This window comes from Polypterus senegalus, chromosome 1 (genome assembly GCF_016835505.1).
Source record: "Polypterus senegalus isolate Bchr_013 chromosome 1, ASM1683550v1, whole genome shotgun sequence".
NCBI classification, from domain to species: domain Eukaryota; kingdom Metazoa; phylum Chordata; class Cladistia; order Polypteriformes; family Polypteridae; genus Polypterus; species Polypterus senegalus.
Window position 1 is genome coordinate 80246484 of NC_053154.1, and position 12341 is coordinate 80258824.

A 12341-nucleotide genomic window follows, 5' to 3' on the forward strand; every position below is an offset into this window, starting at 1 on the left:
TTGTGATTCAAAGTAAATTCGATCAGCTAGAATGTTGAGACTTTGCCCACTGTGCTCAACATGGAAATGCCTTGGTAGCTGTTACAATCTGAGTGGTCATCCTTGTTCTTATACAGAGTGACTATCTTGGCATTGCACATATCCTGGTTCACCTTGCCTTCTCTCCAGTAGAGACACAGTTTAGGGCATTAATAGGTTTGCTGAGCTCTTCCATCATGGGTTTCAGAACAAGTAGATCTTCGATACTGTTGAGAGCTTCTTGGGAGACAGAGTTTTCCATGGAATAAAGGTCCAGGTAGTGTTCCACACATCGTTTTATTTGCTCATCTTTATCCTTGATCACCTCCCCTGTCTTTGATTTCAGAGGCGCAGACTTCTTTGCTGGTTTGCGCCTTTGTACATCTTCCTAATGTTGCTTATGTCTGATGCTTGCTGAATGTTATCTGACAATCTGAGCTGGTAGTCATTTACACAGCAATGTGTAGTATGTTGTCCCTTGCTGCAAGCTGCTTTTAGTGCTTTGTAGTTTTGAAATCTCAGATCACGCTTATACCTTACCAGTGCATTGAGCTTTGTGTTGATGACAGCCTTGAATAAAGGGATGCTGGCCTAAAGCCTGTCTAAACTTGTATTTTGAATAAAGTTCCATCTACTGTATCTTCAACGCTTTGTGTTTTGTGACTGGAAAAGGGCTTCTCGCACTGCTCAATGAAATCCTGGTTTTTGTCTGGGTATGCAGCCTTGCTGATGCTGATTATCGGCTGAGGTTTCATTGTAGAATGATAGATTTTCTTCAGTTTATGATGACAACAGGGTTCTATGCCATGGTGACCTAAGATGTTTGGCCATGACTCATGGTCTGCACCCATCCTAGCACTGAAGTATCCCGGAAGGTAAATATGCTCTAATGTTAGGATTTTATGGATGGAAATGTCTAGCTTTTCATAAAACTGGTCTTTGACTTCTGTTGTTGCTTGCACTGTTGGTTCACCAGGCCTTCAAGTGTGGGGAGTCTTTATGTGCTGCCTGTTGAGGGTTCAGTCATTGGGATGAGAGTATTTATGATGGCAAAGCCAACTCCGTGTTCCCTAGTTTCCTCAGCACCTTTCTCTTGCTATCGGTCACCCACCTCTATGCCAATTGAGCAGGGACCTGTAACCCGTAACTGCTGTCTTCCTTGTTGTATTCTCCCCTGGTGGTGAGACTGAAGTGGCCTCTCCAGGGCGCAAGCCTGGGCAATGTATATAGAGGCCTTGTGCTGCCCAGATGACAAGGTTCCCTGTTGGCCTTACCAATGGAGTCCAGCGGAATACAGAGCATTATATTTGGAGCTGAATTGACTACAGGAGTTGCCAGAGAGAAGTCAGTACTGACAACCAACCAACTTAGGTGCTCCACTCCGGATTTTCTGTCTGGATTTACTTCTATAGCCTTTTCTATATGTAGATATGCCCACAAGGCAGTAAAAGTTTAGAATCAGAATTTTCCTTCCCCTAGACGCTTTGAAACACTATTTGTCTGACCCCCGAGACCAGGTTGCCTTGGGAGTTCCTACCAAGAGCTTCTACTCCAGAAAATATAGCTCCCAGGGTCACAGGGGTACACAAACCGCTCCAGCACATTAAGGGGACGATTCACAGAGAGCTTTCCTAATATAATAATAATAATAATTCTTTCCATCTATATAGCGCTTTTCTCACTACTTAAAGCGCTCAGCAATATATGGGTTCATTTATTTTTATTTTGACTTATCCTTTGCCCATCACACAAACGTATCAATCACTCGCATTACAGGTACAGGAGAAAGTGTCTATCACTCTGCTGTTGCTAGCATAACATCTGACAACAGAATAGGCTGATAAGACCATTTTTTTTACCTTTCTTCTACATGTTTTGTCCATTTTTACAACTTTCATCCTAATCCTAGCATCCTGAAAGACACACAGACACTTGTCCTTTTATTAAGGTGGATTCATTTTGTAATATCAAAACTTTTTTAAAGCAGCTTGTGATTAAACATTCTGGTAATAATACTACAAATTATTTTTTCCATAATGCATTGAAGTCTATCCTTTTATAACCTTTTTATAACCCTTTGAAGACACTGTTTGCAGTCATCGTCGTTTCAAGAAGTATTCAACTATGCAATTTACTGCTCACCAGTCATCTATATATATATATATATATAAAATCCATTGTATATCTGTCCGCTTTTCACGAGAGAAGTACTTAACGGATTTAGATCGTGTTTTTTCTATAATTTGTTTGAACATTCTGGTTGCTTTTGTGACCTCTCTCATCGCGCTATGTATCATATTTCACTTGTGGTACCAATTTATTTACGCGAATCAGAGAGACACACAGCAGGCCAAAGGGATAGGGGTAGGGCCCTCCTCACTCACCCGCCAGCCTCGGGGTGTTCCTTACCTCTGCTTAGATAGCAAATAAGAGAACTAATTAACAGATTTAGATCAAGTTTTTTCTATAATTTGCTTGAACATTCCAGTCGATTTCTCAACTTCTGTCATCGCGTTAAGAATCATAGTTCACTTGTAGAAGCGATATATTCGCGGTAATCTGAGACAGAAGCCTAGGGGAGGGTGAATGCATGATGTCAGGAGAAGGGTAGCAGGCAGGGCCCTCCTCGCTGTCCTGTTTCACTACTACTCGGGTAGAGCTGCAGGGGACAGCTAGTAAGGAAATAAAATTATACAGGATGAAGAGTAAAAAGCTGGCAACTCATAAGAATTAGGTCAATATAACATTTTAAATTAAAAAAAGAAAATGCTTCCATGAGCAGGAGGTGAATATAAATTCTTAAAACAGGTAAACAAACAAGACAGCCTTAATTTGCTACATTGTAGTATACACAAGGATAAATTGTCCTTGGTTACCTTTTTACCTGCAAAAACGGTGCTGCAACAAAGCAATAATGTAGAAATTAAAATGGAAATTGTTTGTCTTACTTCACCCAATCTTTTGTTCTTGGGAACAAATCCAGGTAGATTTTGGACTGCATTCTTTGAGAATAATTTAGAGTTATTGTCCATTGTTTACTTCACCCTGCAGAACAACGTTAACCATTTTGACTCCTGCAGCACATTCTTATGTGTAATAAGCATTGCCTAGACTTGTGTTGTTACCTACCATTTCTATGATTATAGCGAATGATTTACCAGTAAACTAAACATATCCAGGAACTGGCCATGTTGGCTTCAGCTCTTTTTGGGCTCTTGTTCTGCAACTTTTTGCTTGTATATTTTTGCTTTCAGCTCTTGCAATTATACGGGGTTCCCAGGGTGATCCCCCTACTCTTTCAAGTTGTTTTGTCTCCTCTTTACAGGTAGTAGTCCAAATTTTTCAAGCATTGTAAATATCAAAGTAAAGATTTCACAATCTTAATCCACTGCATGTGCTGTTGTACACTGTTCTTATACTCTGAAATCTCCAATTCAAATAATTCTTATTAATAGTACAGTTTGTTTTATTTATTCATTTACTGATTTACCCCGTGCTATGCTACAATCTACAACATGATCAATTTAAAGACAAAGAAAACCTGTTTTTTGCTGTTATACACTTAAACCATTTTCACAAGCAAAAGTCAATTGGGAATTCAAAATATCCTGATTGCCTCTGAGTGGAATGACATGATTTTGGAATGGGCAAATGAATGTGTGGAATGCACATAATGGGATCGCATCAGAACTTCTGTATGTAGCAGAATTTAACTGGAAGACTCCAAATCTTCCTCCTAGAGTTCAATGGTAAAAATGTTATTTACTAATTTAAACTAGAGAAAATAAAATTTACAGAGAAATTAATAATTTAAAAAATTGTCAGCATATGGTACCCCATCATTAAGGTTATCCACATCAAGCAATCTTCATAAAAATCACTAAACAAACACAGCCATTTCAAATCGTTCAAAAAAAAATCGTTTTTTTCTCCATAATACCTTTTACTATAGTCTCTTCTGTTCTTGTTATATCCTTTTAGCAGAGAGAGGAATTTGAAAATAATTATAAAGCACTTACATTACAGTTCAGCATATTAGCTACAGTTATGTGAACTGTTATGTTAAAATGAATAATAAAAAATAATTTTAAAACTATAAATACATTTAACTATTCATCAGCCTGTATTGAAAGCTGCACAACAAATACAAACTTTTAGAAAATATAACATGATAGTTCTTTGAATAATCCAATTCATATGTACATTTATTGCATGGGTGTCAAACTCCAGTCCTGTTGGGCCGCAGTGGCTGCAGGTTTTCATTCTAACCCTCTTCTTCATTAGTGACAAGTTTTTGCTACTGATTAACTTTTGTCTTAATTTTAATTAACTTGACTCAGGCCCTTAAGTTCTTTCTTTTTCCTTCATTAGCAGCCAAACAATAATGAGACACAAAACAAGCTGCCACATGACCAGCTCACCTGTGCCCATCACACAATATCTGAAAATAAAGAAAGGTGACTGTCTCAGTAAAGTTGATCACTCAGGTCACCAAAACTTTTTTGGCAGTGTTCATAGACAAAAAACAAAGTCAACAGTTTTTGGAAAGCATCAACAAGCCATGGAATTAAATAACTGATTTAATTAACAGCAAGAACAAGCTTTTTATTAAGAAACTGGTTGAAGTGAAATTGGTTGAAATTTGAAGACCCAATTTAAGATTGTAATCTATTGGCTTGTTTCATGTCTCATTTCTATTTGGCTGTTATATAGAAAAGATTCTATTCAGAGGACTGAATCCTTAAAAACAGGATTATTAAAAGGAAGGGAAAAGAAGTTAATTAGCAGTGAAAACTGGTCACCAGTTAGGAAAAGGGTTAGAATGAAAACCTGCAGCCACTGCAGCCCCCCCGGAACGGAATTTGACACCCCTGATTTATTGTAATGATCACTCTGATTGCACAATGAGAAAACTATTAACATTATAATCACAGCAGAGATTAGAGGTGATCCAAATTAAATTTCAGCTGGAAAGAGAGTTCAAATCTGTCATATTCTTGTCTTTCATGTTGTAAATGTCACACTGTTGCGAGTGGGCAAATGTACTTGTTCTAGATGACAAATACACTACTTATTGATTCATTACATATGCCTTATTAATGGAACCAAATTGAGCCTGTATAAGGAAGCAAGAAAGAGAGCTGGCACATTCTTTATCATATTTATCACTTAGCAGCTGTGAAAGACAGTACAAAAATAAGATTTTTTTAAAATTAAAAATGCATATTACTGATGTGGTTTAGATAATTGTAGCTGTTATGTATGTAAATGTAGCACTATATCAAAGTGCATTGTATTTAGCATCTGTGATGGTAAATGAATGCACTGCAGTCAGCCAGGGTAGCAAAGAAAATGGTCAGAATTGAGCAAAGGCTTATTGTTAACAGAAAAAGAGAGATTCCAGCAATGATGATGATGCAGGTGGTCCTATCAGGGTTAAGAAACGGTCTCCCAGAAGGTAGTTGAGGTTGAGGTGCTTAGTACCATTTGACAGGGGCATCAGCTAAAGACAGAGAGATATCTGACATGGCCATTAGCTGGGTTGTCTCCCCCAGGGTGCTAAGTGGCATATGGCCCACAATCTTTTAGGGTTGTATGACCCTCTAAGTGAGAAAGAAAGACCAAGGATGATATGCCAACAGCAGGCACACAGTCTCAGGAGAGAGCACAAAGTGTTTCATTGTCACTCTGACAACACAAGTGAAAGAGGAGCTACAACAGCAGCCATGCTCTTCGAGAGTATTGGAAGGTTTAGGCAGAAACAAGGTTAAGCTGGTTCATGATGAAAGTTAAGCAGCAACACCAGGGCCACTAGAGGGGTATCAGCCTGGTGTCTTTTGAGCAAAAGGAAGACTGCCCTGACTCTAGAAGTTATTCCATGGCATATCCAAAACTGACCGTGGGATGGAGTTTAACTATGCAAAAATGCTTTGGTGAAGAGTGGGAGAAGAGCTTGTGACGGGGATTTTCACTGACCAAAGAAAGAGAAAGGTGCAGTGAAAAAGCCATAGACAGAAAAAAGAAGTGATAAAGATAGAATTACAGAATAGAGGCTATTAGAATTAGGGTTGACTGGTGGAAAGAAATAAACCCTTCACTGTTAGAACGAACAAAACCTGTTTAGTTTGAATGATTGTTTTTAACTTGTTTATTTGCAACTTGATTTTTCTCTTAGTTTACTCCTCTGTTATATTTAGATAAGGAATAAAATACCTATTCTCTAACTCAGTTCGAACTTAACATACTGTAATAGTAAAAACTGAGGCATGTCGATAGTGTTAGTACCCCCTCACTGTTACACCACTTAAACAGAAATGTTATGTTACACCATGGGAAAAAAGCTTAATGTATTTGAATACAGTATATGTATTTGCTGTAACTAAATTAATAAATTCATGTATGATTTGCATAGCTCCTTTCATAAAGAAAAAAACTAAATACTTCAGTATACTATGCATTTATACTATTTTTAGTATCATCACAATTTTTAACATCTTTACAGCCATGGGTAAGCTTTAAATAACTTCTCAACCAAAATATGCTTAATGACTGCATTTCGTTCCATTTCAGGAATTTCAGAACTGATCGGAAGAGACCGATGGATGGACAGATGAGCAAATTTATATTACAAAAAAAATCGAACAAAAGATTTAACAGACAATTTGCAGCACTCAAGTATCTTTCTGTCTGTTTTCTTAATTCACCTGTTTCGATTCAGATTCATGGGATGCTGGGGTGTGTCCTTGCAATAACTGAATGAGGCAAAAACCCTTCCTGGAAAAGGCATTAGCCCATTAAAACAAATACATACACACACTACCTTTGGTTTTCCTTTGTGACATTTATAAAGTAATCTGCAAATGTCAGTCTAATTCTACACAAGACTCTACGGACATTCTCCACTACCTGCAGAATCGGAGACTTTTAACCAGTGGCATAGCGTGGGTGTCAGCCGCCCGGGGCGGAGGAAAATTTCGTCGCCCCCTTATTTAGGTATTTCAATTTAAAAGACTAAAATATACAGTAATTCTTTGCCGCCCAGGGCGGGCCGCCCCTGCCACCCCACAACACTACGCCACTGTTTTTAACTAAAATCTAAAATTAATAAGAAAAGAGAAAACAGTTGACTACAACAAATATAAATTCAAGATTGGATTTTTACTGTGTTCAAATGAGAATGGATACGCAAATGGAAAAGTATTTGTCCTGTTAAGAATTATTGTATATCTTCTGAAATTTATATGGTAGGTTTCATAGGTTTGTAGGGTCATTATTGTCATGTGTATAATTTGTAGTGACGTGTTGACATTGAAAATTTCTGAAATATAATAAAAATAAATCTTATTTTATATAGTACTTCTAATATAATGCAATTGAACTAAAGATGTGTATTGTTTTATAACCTGTGAAAGGAAATGGACACATACAGTATTCCTTAAATTGATCATTTTATCATGTTTCAAAGTATACAACTGTATAATTTATATTTTCATATTTAATTTTACACAGTTGTACATACTTTGGAAACCAATAAAATACAATAAAAAATACACTTAATAAGTTTAAACAATGAAATCAAAAGTGTAGGATTTTTCCCAAAACTCTGTACTCCATCTTGTGGATGGTTAAGACACTGCACTGTAAGCTAAAGCGAAGAAGCTTGCAAGTGTTAGGAATATCCTAAAGAGCAGCTCTGATAAGAATTATGGATGGGTGATACTATGCATCAACAATCTAACAGTCTTGCAATGTAAAACAAATGACCCAGCATCAAAATATCATGTCTAACCATCACTAGATATGTAATAAAATTTACTATGTGAAAACAAATATCTGGTACTGGTGTTAAAAATTGAAAGGGTTGGTACATGTAAAGTTATTAAGGTACACATGTATAATAAGCTAAAAATAAATGTAAAAAACTGTAAACTTCTTATCTTATAATTGTATAATTGTAAATGTATAATTGCATGGTGTGATCCATGTCTACTTAAACAATCACCAGTTTCTCACACAGTCAGCAAATATGCTAACTAATAGATCCAGCATCAGGTATATTAAAGGATAAGTTCAATATTTTTCAAATCAAAGTTATTTTTTCACAAACATGATATACAGACATTTGCCATGTAAAATTGTGTTCAAAAGTTAAGTACTTTCTATAAATGTTACAAAATATCTTGCCTGTGCTGCCACTTATGGAGGGTATGGGGCATAAAGGAAAAGCTTAAAAACTTACCAAACATGTCCATTTTTCAAGCCAAAACAGTTGTTGAGTATTGATCCATGCCTTCTGTGTTTCTGACACGTTTGTGACAACAAAAGGCCTCTAGAAATAATCATTTTATCACATAATCCTGGTACTATTTTTTTTAGGTAAGGATACATTTTCTATTTGCTTCTGTGAGTCTTCATATAAATTCGGAAGTATATCATAACAAGACCAACCATAAGGCACAAAACATTTTTTGAGATTTAGTCTTTTGCAAGAAAACCATCGCCAAACTGGTGAAAAGTTGTTGCACAGGAAGACTGTTGGGCTACCGTGCATGTATGGTCTTCTTTTTAAAATGGCTGAATCTCATAAAATTGGTGTTTTTCTGTTCAAAATTTACATGTTTAAACAATTTTACAATGTGTTTGTAATCACAAGACACAAAAAATACCAAACCTATCCTTAAGGACTTGAAAACTAAAACCCACGACATGTTATTATTATGTATGCCCCATTACACTGAATAATCATCTAGACCTTCATGTTTATTCGAAAGCCTTACAATCAAGCATCCTACATCACTCCTCTTTGCATCTTTCCATATTGACAAACGATAACTTTTAAAGTCAGCCTTCTTAATATTATAATTCCATTCTGCAGAACTGTCTACAAATGCTTATTCATGATTATACCATTCACTTTATGGAACTCTAAGACTCCTTTAGATTTGTTAGTATGCTAGCTGCTGTATCTGTTATACAGTATTCATATTTATTTCTGCTTCAAGCATCCATAGTATACATTTCTGAAGATTAAAAGGTAGAGATATTGCAAAATGAACAATGGACAACTGCAGACCTGAGCAGCTGGAGATCCAACATTCTGGACATTGAAATTCACAAGGCGCAGGAGGTACTTGAACTTCTCATCATCGTAATCAAATCTGTTCCCAAAGACAATGGAGCAAATGATATTGGACACAGCATTGTTGATGGTGGAATGAGGATTGAATGCTTTGCCTTTAAGATAGAAGGACACCAAGAACAAAAATACATTCATTAATCATATCATATTCTATCTGGCAAATATCCATCAGGACTACTTTTAAAATAAATCTTAAAAATTGGTTCATTAAAACACTTAGGAGGACGTCTGTCATTATATCTGGTGCACACATTTTAATAATTTGTCTTCTTCAAGGTGACATGGAGGTGGCTGGTCATTGTCTGTGTGGAGTTTGCACATTTTCATAGTGTGGGCAAGGGGTTTTCCTGGGTACTAAAAAGATGCATGTATTAGGTAGAATATAACACCCCATAAGGTTGGCTGTGCATGCGAGTGGGTCAAGCGATGGACTAGCAACCTGTCCAGGGTGGTTTCCTTCCTTAATCAAAATATTCCATTGATTTTTGCCATAAACAGTGTAACAGATGTCAACAGTACATTTCCAGCACAAGCATGCTTGATATTGTTTACTTGTTTCATACACACAGGCAGGATGGAGAAGCTTCTTTAACTATTATTACTTTACAGGGATTTTCTTTTATAATTTGAAATTGAGTTTCAATTAGAAGAATAAAGAAGTTTAATTAAATATAAGCATCTGCTGTATGATCTTGAAGGACAAGCAACCCGACTTACCCTTCTCAAAAAACCAGCAAGCACCATTCCCAACTCCAAACACACTGTATTACTATATTTAGATTTTAATGATGCTGAGAGCATTTTTTTAATGTTTTTCTTTGTTTTGTTATTTATTAAATGAAGCACAGCAAACTTGCCTATGAATGGTTTGTACCAGATATAAAGTAAAAATCAATGCTGTCCAAGTGAAGGATGCATGTTTTCCCCATGTCATCCCCCAAATGCTGGTCTTTAAGTATTCCTATTTTCCTTCCATTTCCCAGAGATATAAATGATGGATATATTTTATTTCTGATTTGGTTTATTGAGAGTATGGATTGATTCCTGCCTTGAGAATGATGCTTCTCATGATCCTGAACTGGATTAAGGAGATTTAAGTATGTTATTTTAATGAGAAAGAATTGAATATGCATTTGCTGCACTTTAAATTGTGGCAAATTACCTTTTTCCATTTCATATGTACAGCAATTGTAGCTTTATTGTTGCACAAAAGCTGTATTTCATTTCTGTGTTTTATGATGTATTCAAGCAAACTGGTAACCTTTCTTACATTATAATGCACTGTTTCATAATTTTGTTGTACTATGAGTACCTTTTTGCTTTCTTTCTAGCGACAGTGTCCTGGATTCAGATTTGATTTGGGATAGAATGCCTGCTGCGAGTATGCCCTCTTATCTACATGCCTCTGGTTTCCTTTCTTAATTCAAAGAATTCTATTACATTAATAGCCAACTCTAAAACTACTTTAATGCAAGTGTGTTTGCAACTGAAACCCCAAAGAGCTAGCTAGCTTCCAGTCTAGAATAGGATTTAGAAGGCTAAAGTAGCATATGGACAGATATGCCCATGAGCACACTCACCTTGGGCCAATTCGGTGCCATTAATTAACTTTGGGGATGTGTAAAGAAAACTTGCGCATCCAGGGAAACAAGCAAGCAACAAGCAAAATATGCAAACTTCACACAGACTGTGTCTGGCTAAAGAGAATATACCAGTCTCCTGCAACAGCCAGGCAGCAGCAACAACCACTGCACCACTGTCTATCCATGAACATTTAAAGCAGACTTTACTAATTTCTGTACTACATTAGTGTACTTTACAGTAAAATCTTCTTTGCTCTCCACATTAAACTGTTTCTCCATAATTGTTTATTTCGCTTCCATTCAGTTCTTTCGCCCTAGTCCAGACAAACACAATTCCCAGCCATATAATAGCACTGCACAGAGCTGTCAGAGAGTGATAGATAGATAGATAGATAGATAGATAGATAGATAGATAGATAGATAGATAGATAGATAGATAGATAGATAGATAGATAGATAGATAGATAGATAGATAGATAGATAGATAGATAGATAGATAGATAGATAGATACTTTATTAATCCCAAGGGGAAGTTCACATACTCCAGCAGCACCATACTGATAAAAAACAATATTAAAGATTGATAAAAATGCAGGTATAACAGACAATAACTTTGTATAATGTTAATGTTTAGATGGAACTGAGGAGTCGCATAGTGTGGGGGAGGAACGATCTCCTCAGTCTGTCAGTGGAGCAGGACAGCGACAGCAGTCTCTTGCTGAAGCTGCTCCTTTGTCTGGAGATGATCCTGTTCAGTGGATGCAGTGGATTCTCCATGATTGACAGGAGCCGGCTCATCGCCCGTCGCTCTGCCACGGATGTCAAACTATTCAGCTCAATGCCTACAATAGAGTCTGCCTTCCTCACCAGTTTGTATAGGCGTGAGGCGTCCTTCTTCTTTATGCTACCTCTCCAGCACACCACTACGTAGATGAGGGCACTCGCCACAACAGTCTGATAGAATATCTGCAGCATCTTATTGCAGATGTTGAAGGACGCCAGTCTTCTAAGGAAGTATAGTCGGCTCTGTCCTCTCTTGCACAGAGCATCAGTATTGGCAGTCCAGTCCAATTTATCATCCAGCTGCACTCCCAGGTATTTATAGGTCTGTACCCTCTGCACACAGTCACCTCTGATAATCACGGGTTCCAGGAGTGGCCTGGGTCTCCTAAAATCCACCACCAGCTCCTTGGTTTTGCTGGTGTTCAGTTATAGGTGGTCTGAGTCGCACCATTTCACAAAGTCCTTGATTAGGTTCCTATACTCCTCCTCCTGCCCACTCCTGATGCAGTCCATGATAGCAGTGTCGTCAGCGAAGTTTTGCACGTGGCATGACTCCGAGTTATAAGTTCGATGTATATAGGCTGAACAGGACCGGAGAAAGTACAGTCCCCTGCGGCGCTCCTGTGTTGCTGACCACAATGTCAGACCTGCAGTTCCCGAGACGCACATACTGAGGTCTGTCTATAAGATAGTCCACGATCCATGCCACCAGGTATGAATCTACTCCCATCTCTGTCAGCTTGTCCCTAAGGAGCAGAGGTTGGATGGTGTTGAAGGCGCTAGAGAAGTCCAGAAACATAATTCTTACAGCACCACTG

The 12341-nt window shown here is 37.4% G+C and overlaps 1 protein-coding gene across 1 annotated transcript in view; it reads right to left on the minus strand.

Moving 5' to 3' along the window:
• Positions 1-12341, minus strand: part of LOC120527904 (cytochrome P450 2B4-like) — a 48119-nt gene that overhangs the window by 16806 nt on the left and 18972 nt on the right. Inside the window, exon 4 of the mRNA XM_039751847.1 lies at positions 9092-9252. Within this exon, the coding sequence (XP_039607781.1) occupies positions 9092-9252 (161 nt within the window). The remainder of the gene's footprint in view (positions 1-9091; positions 9253-12341) is intronic.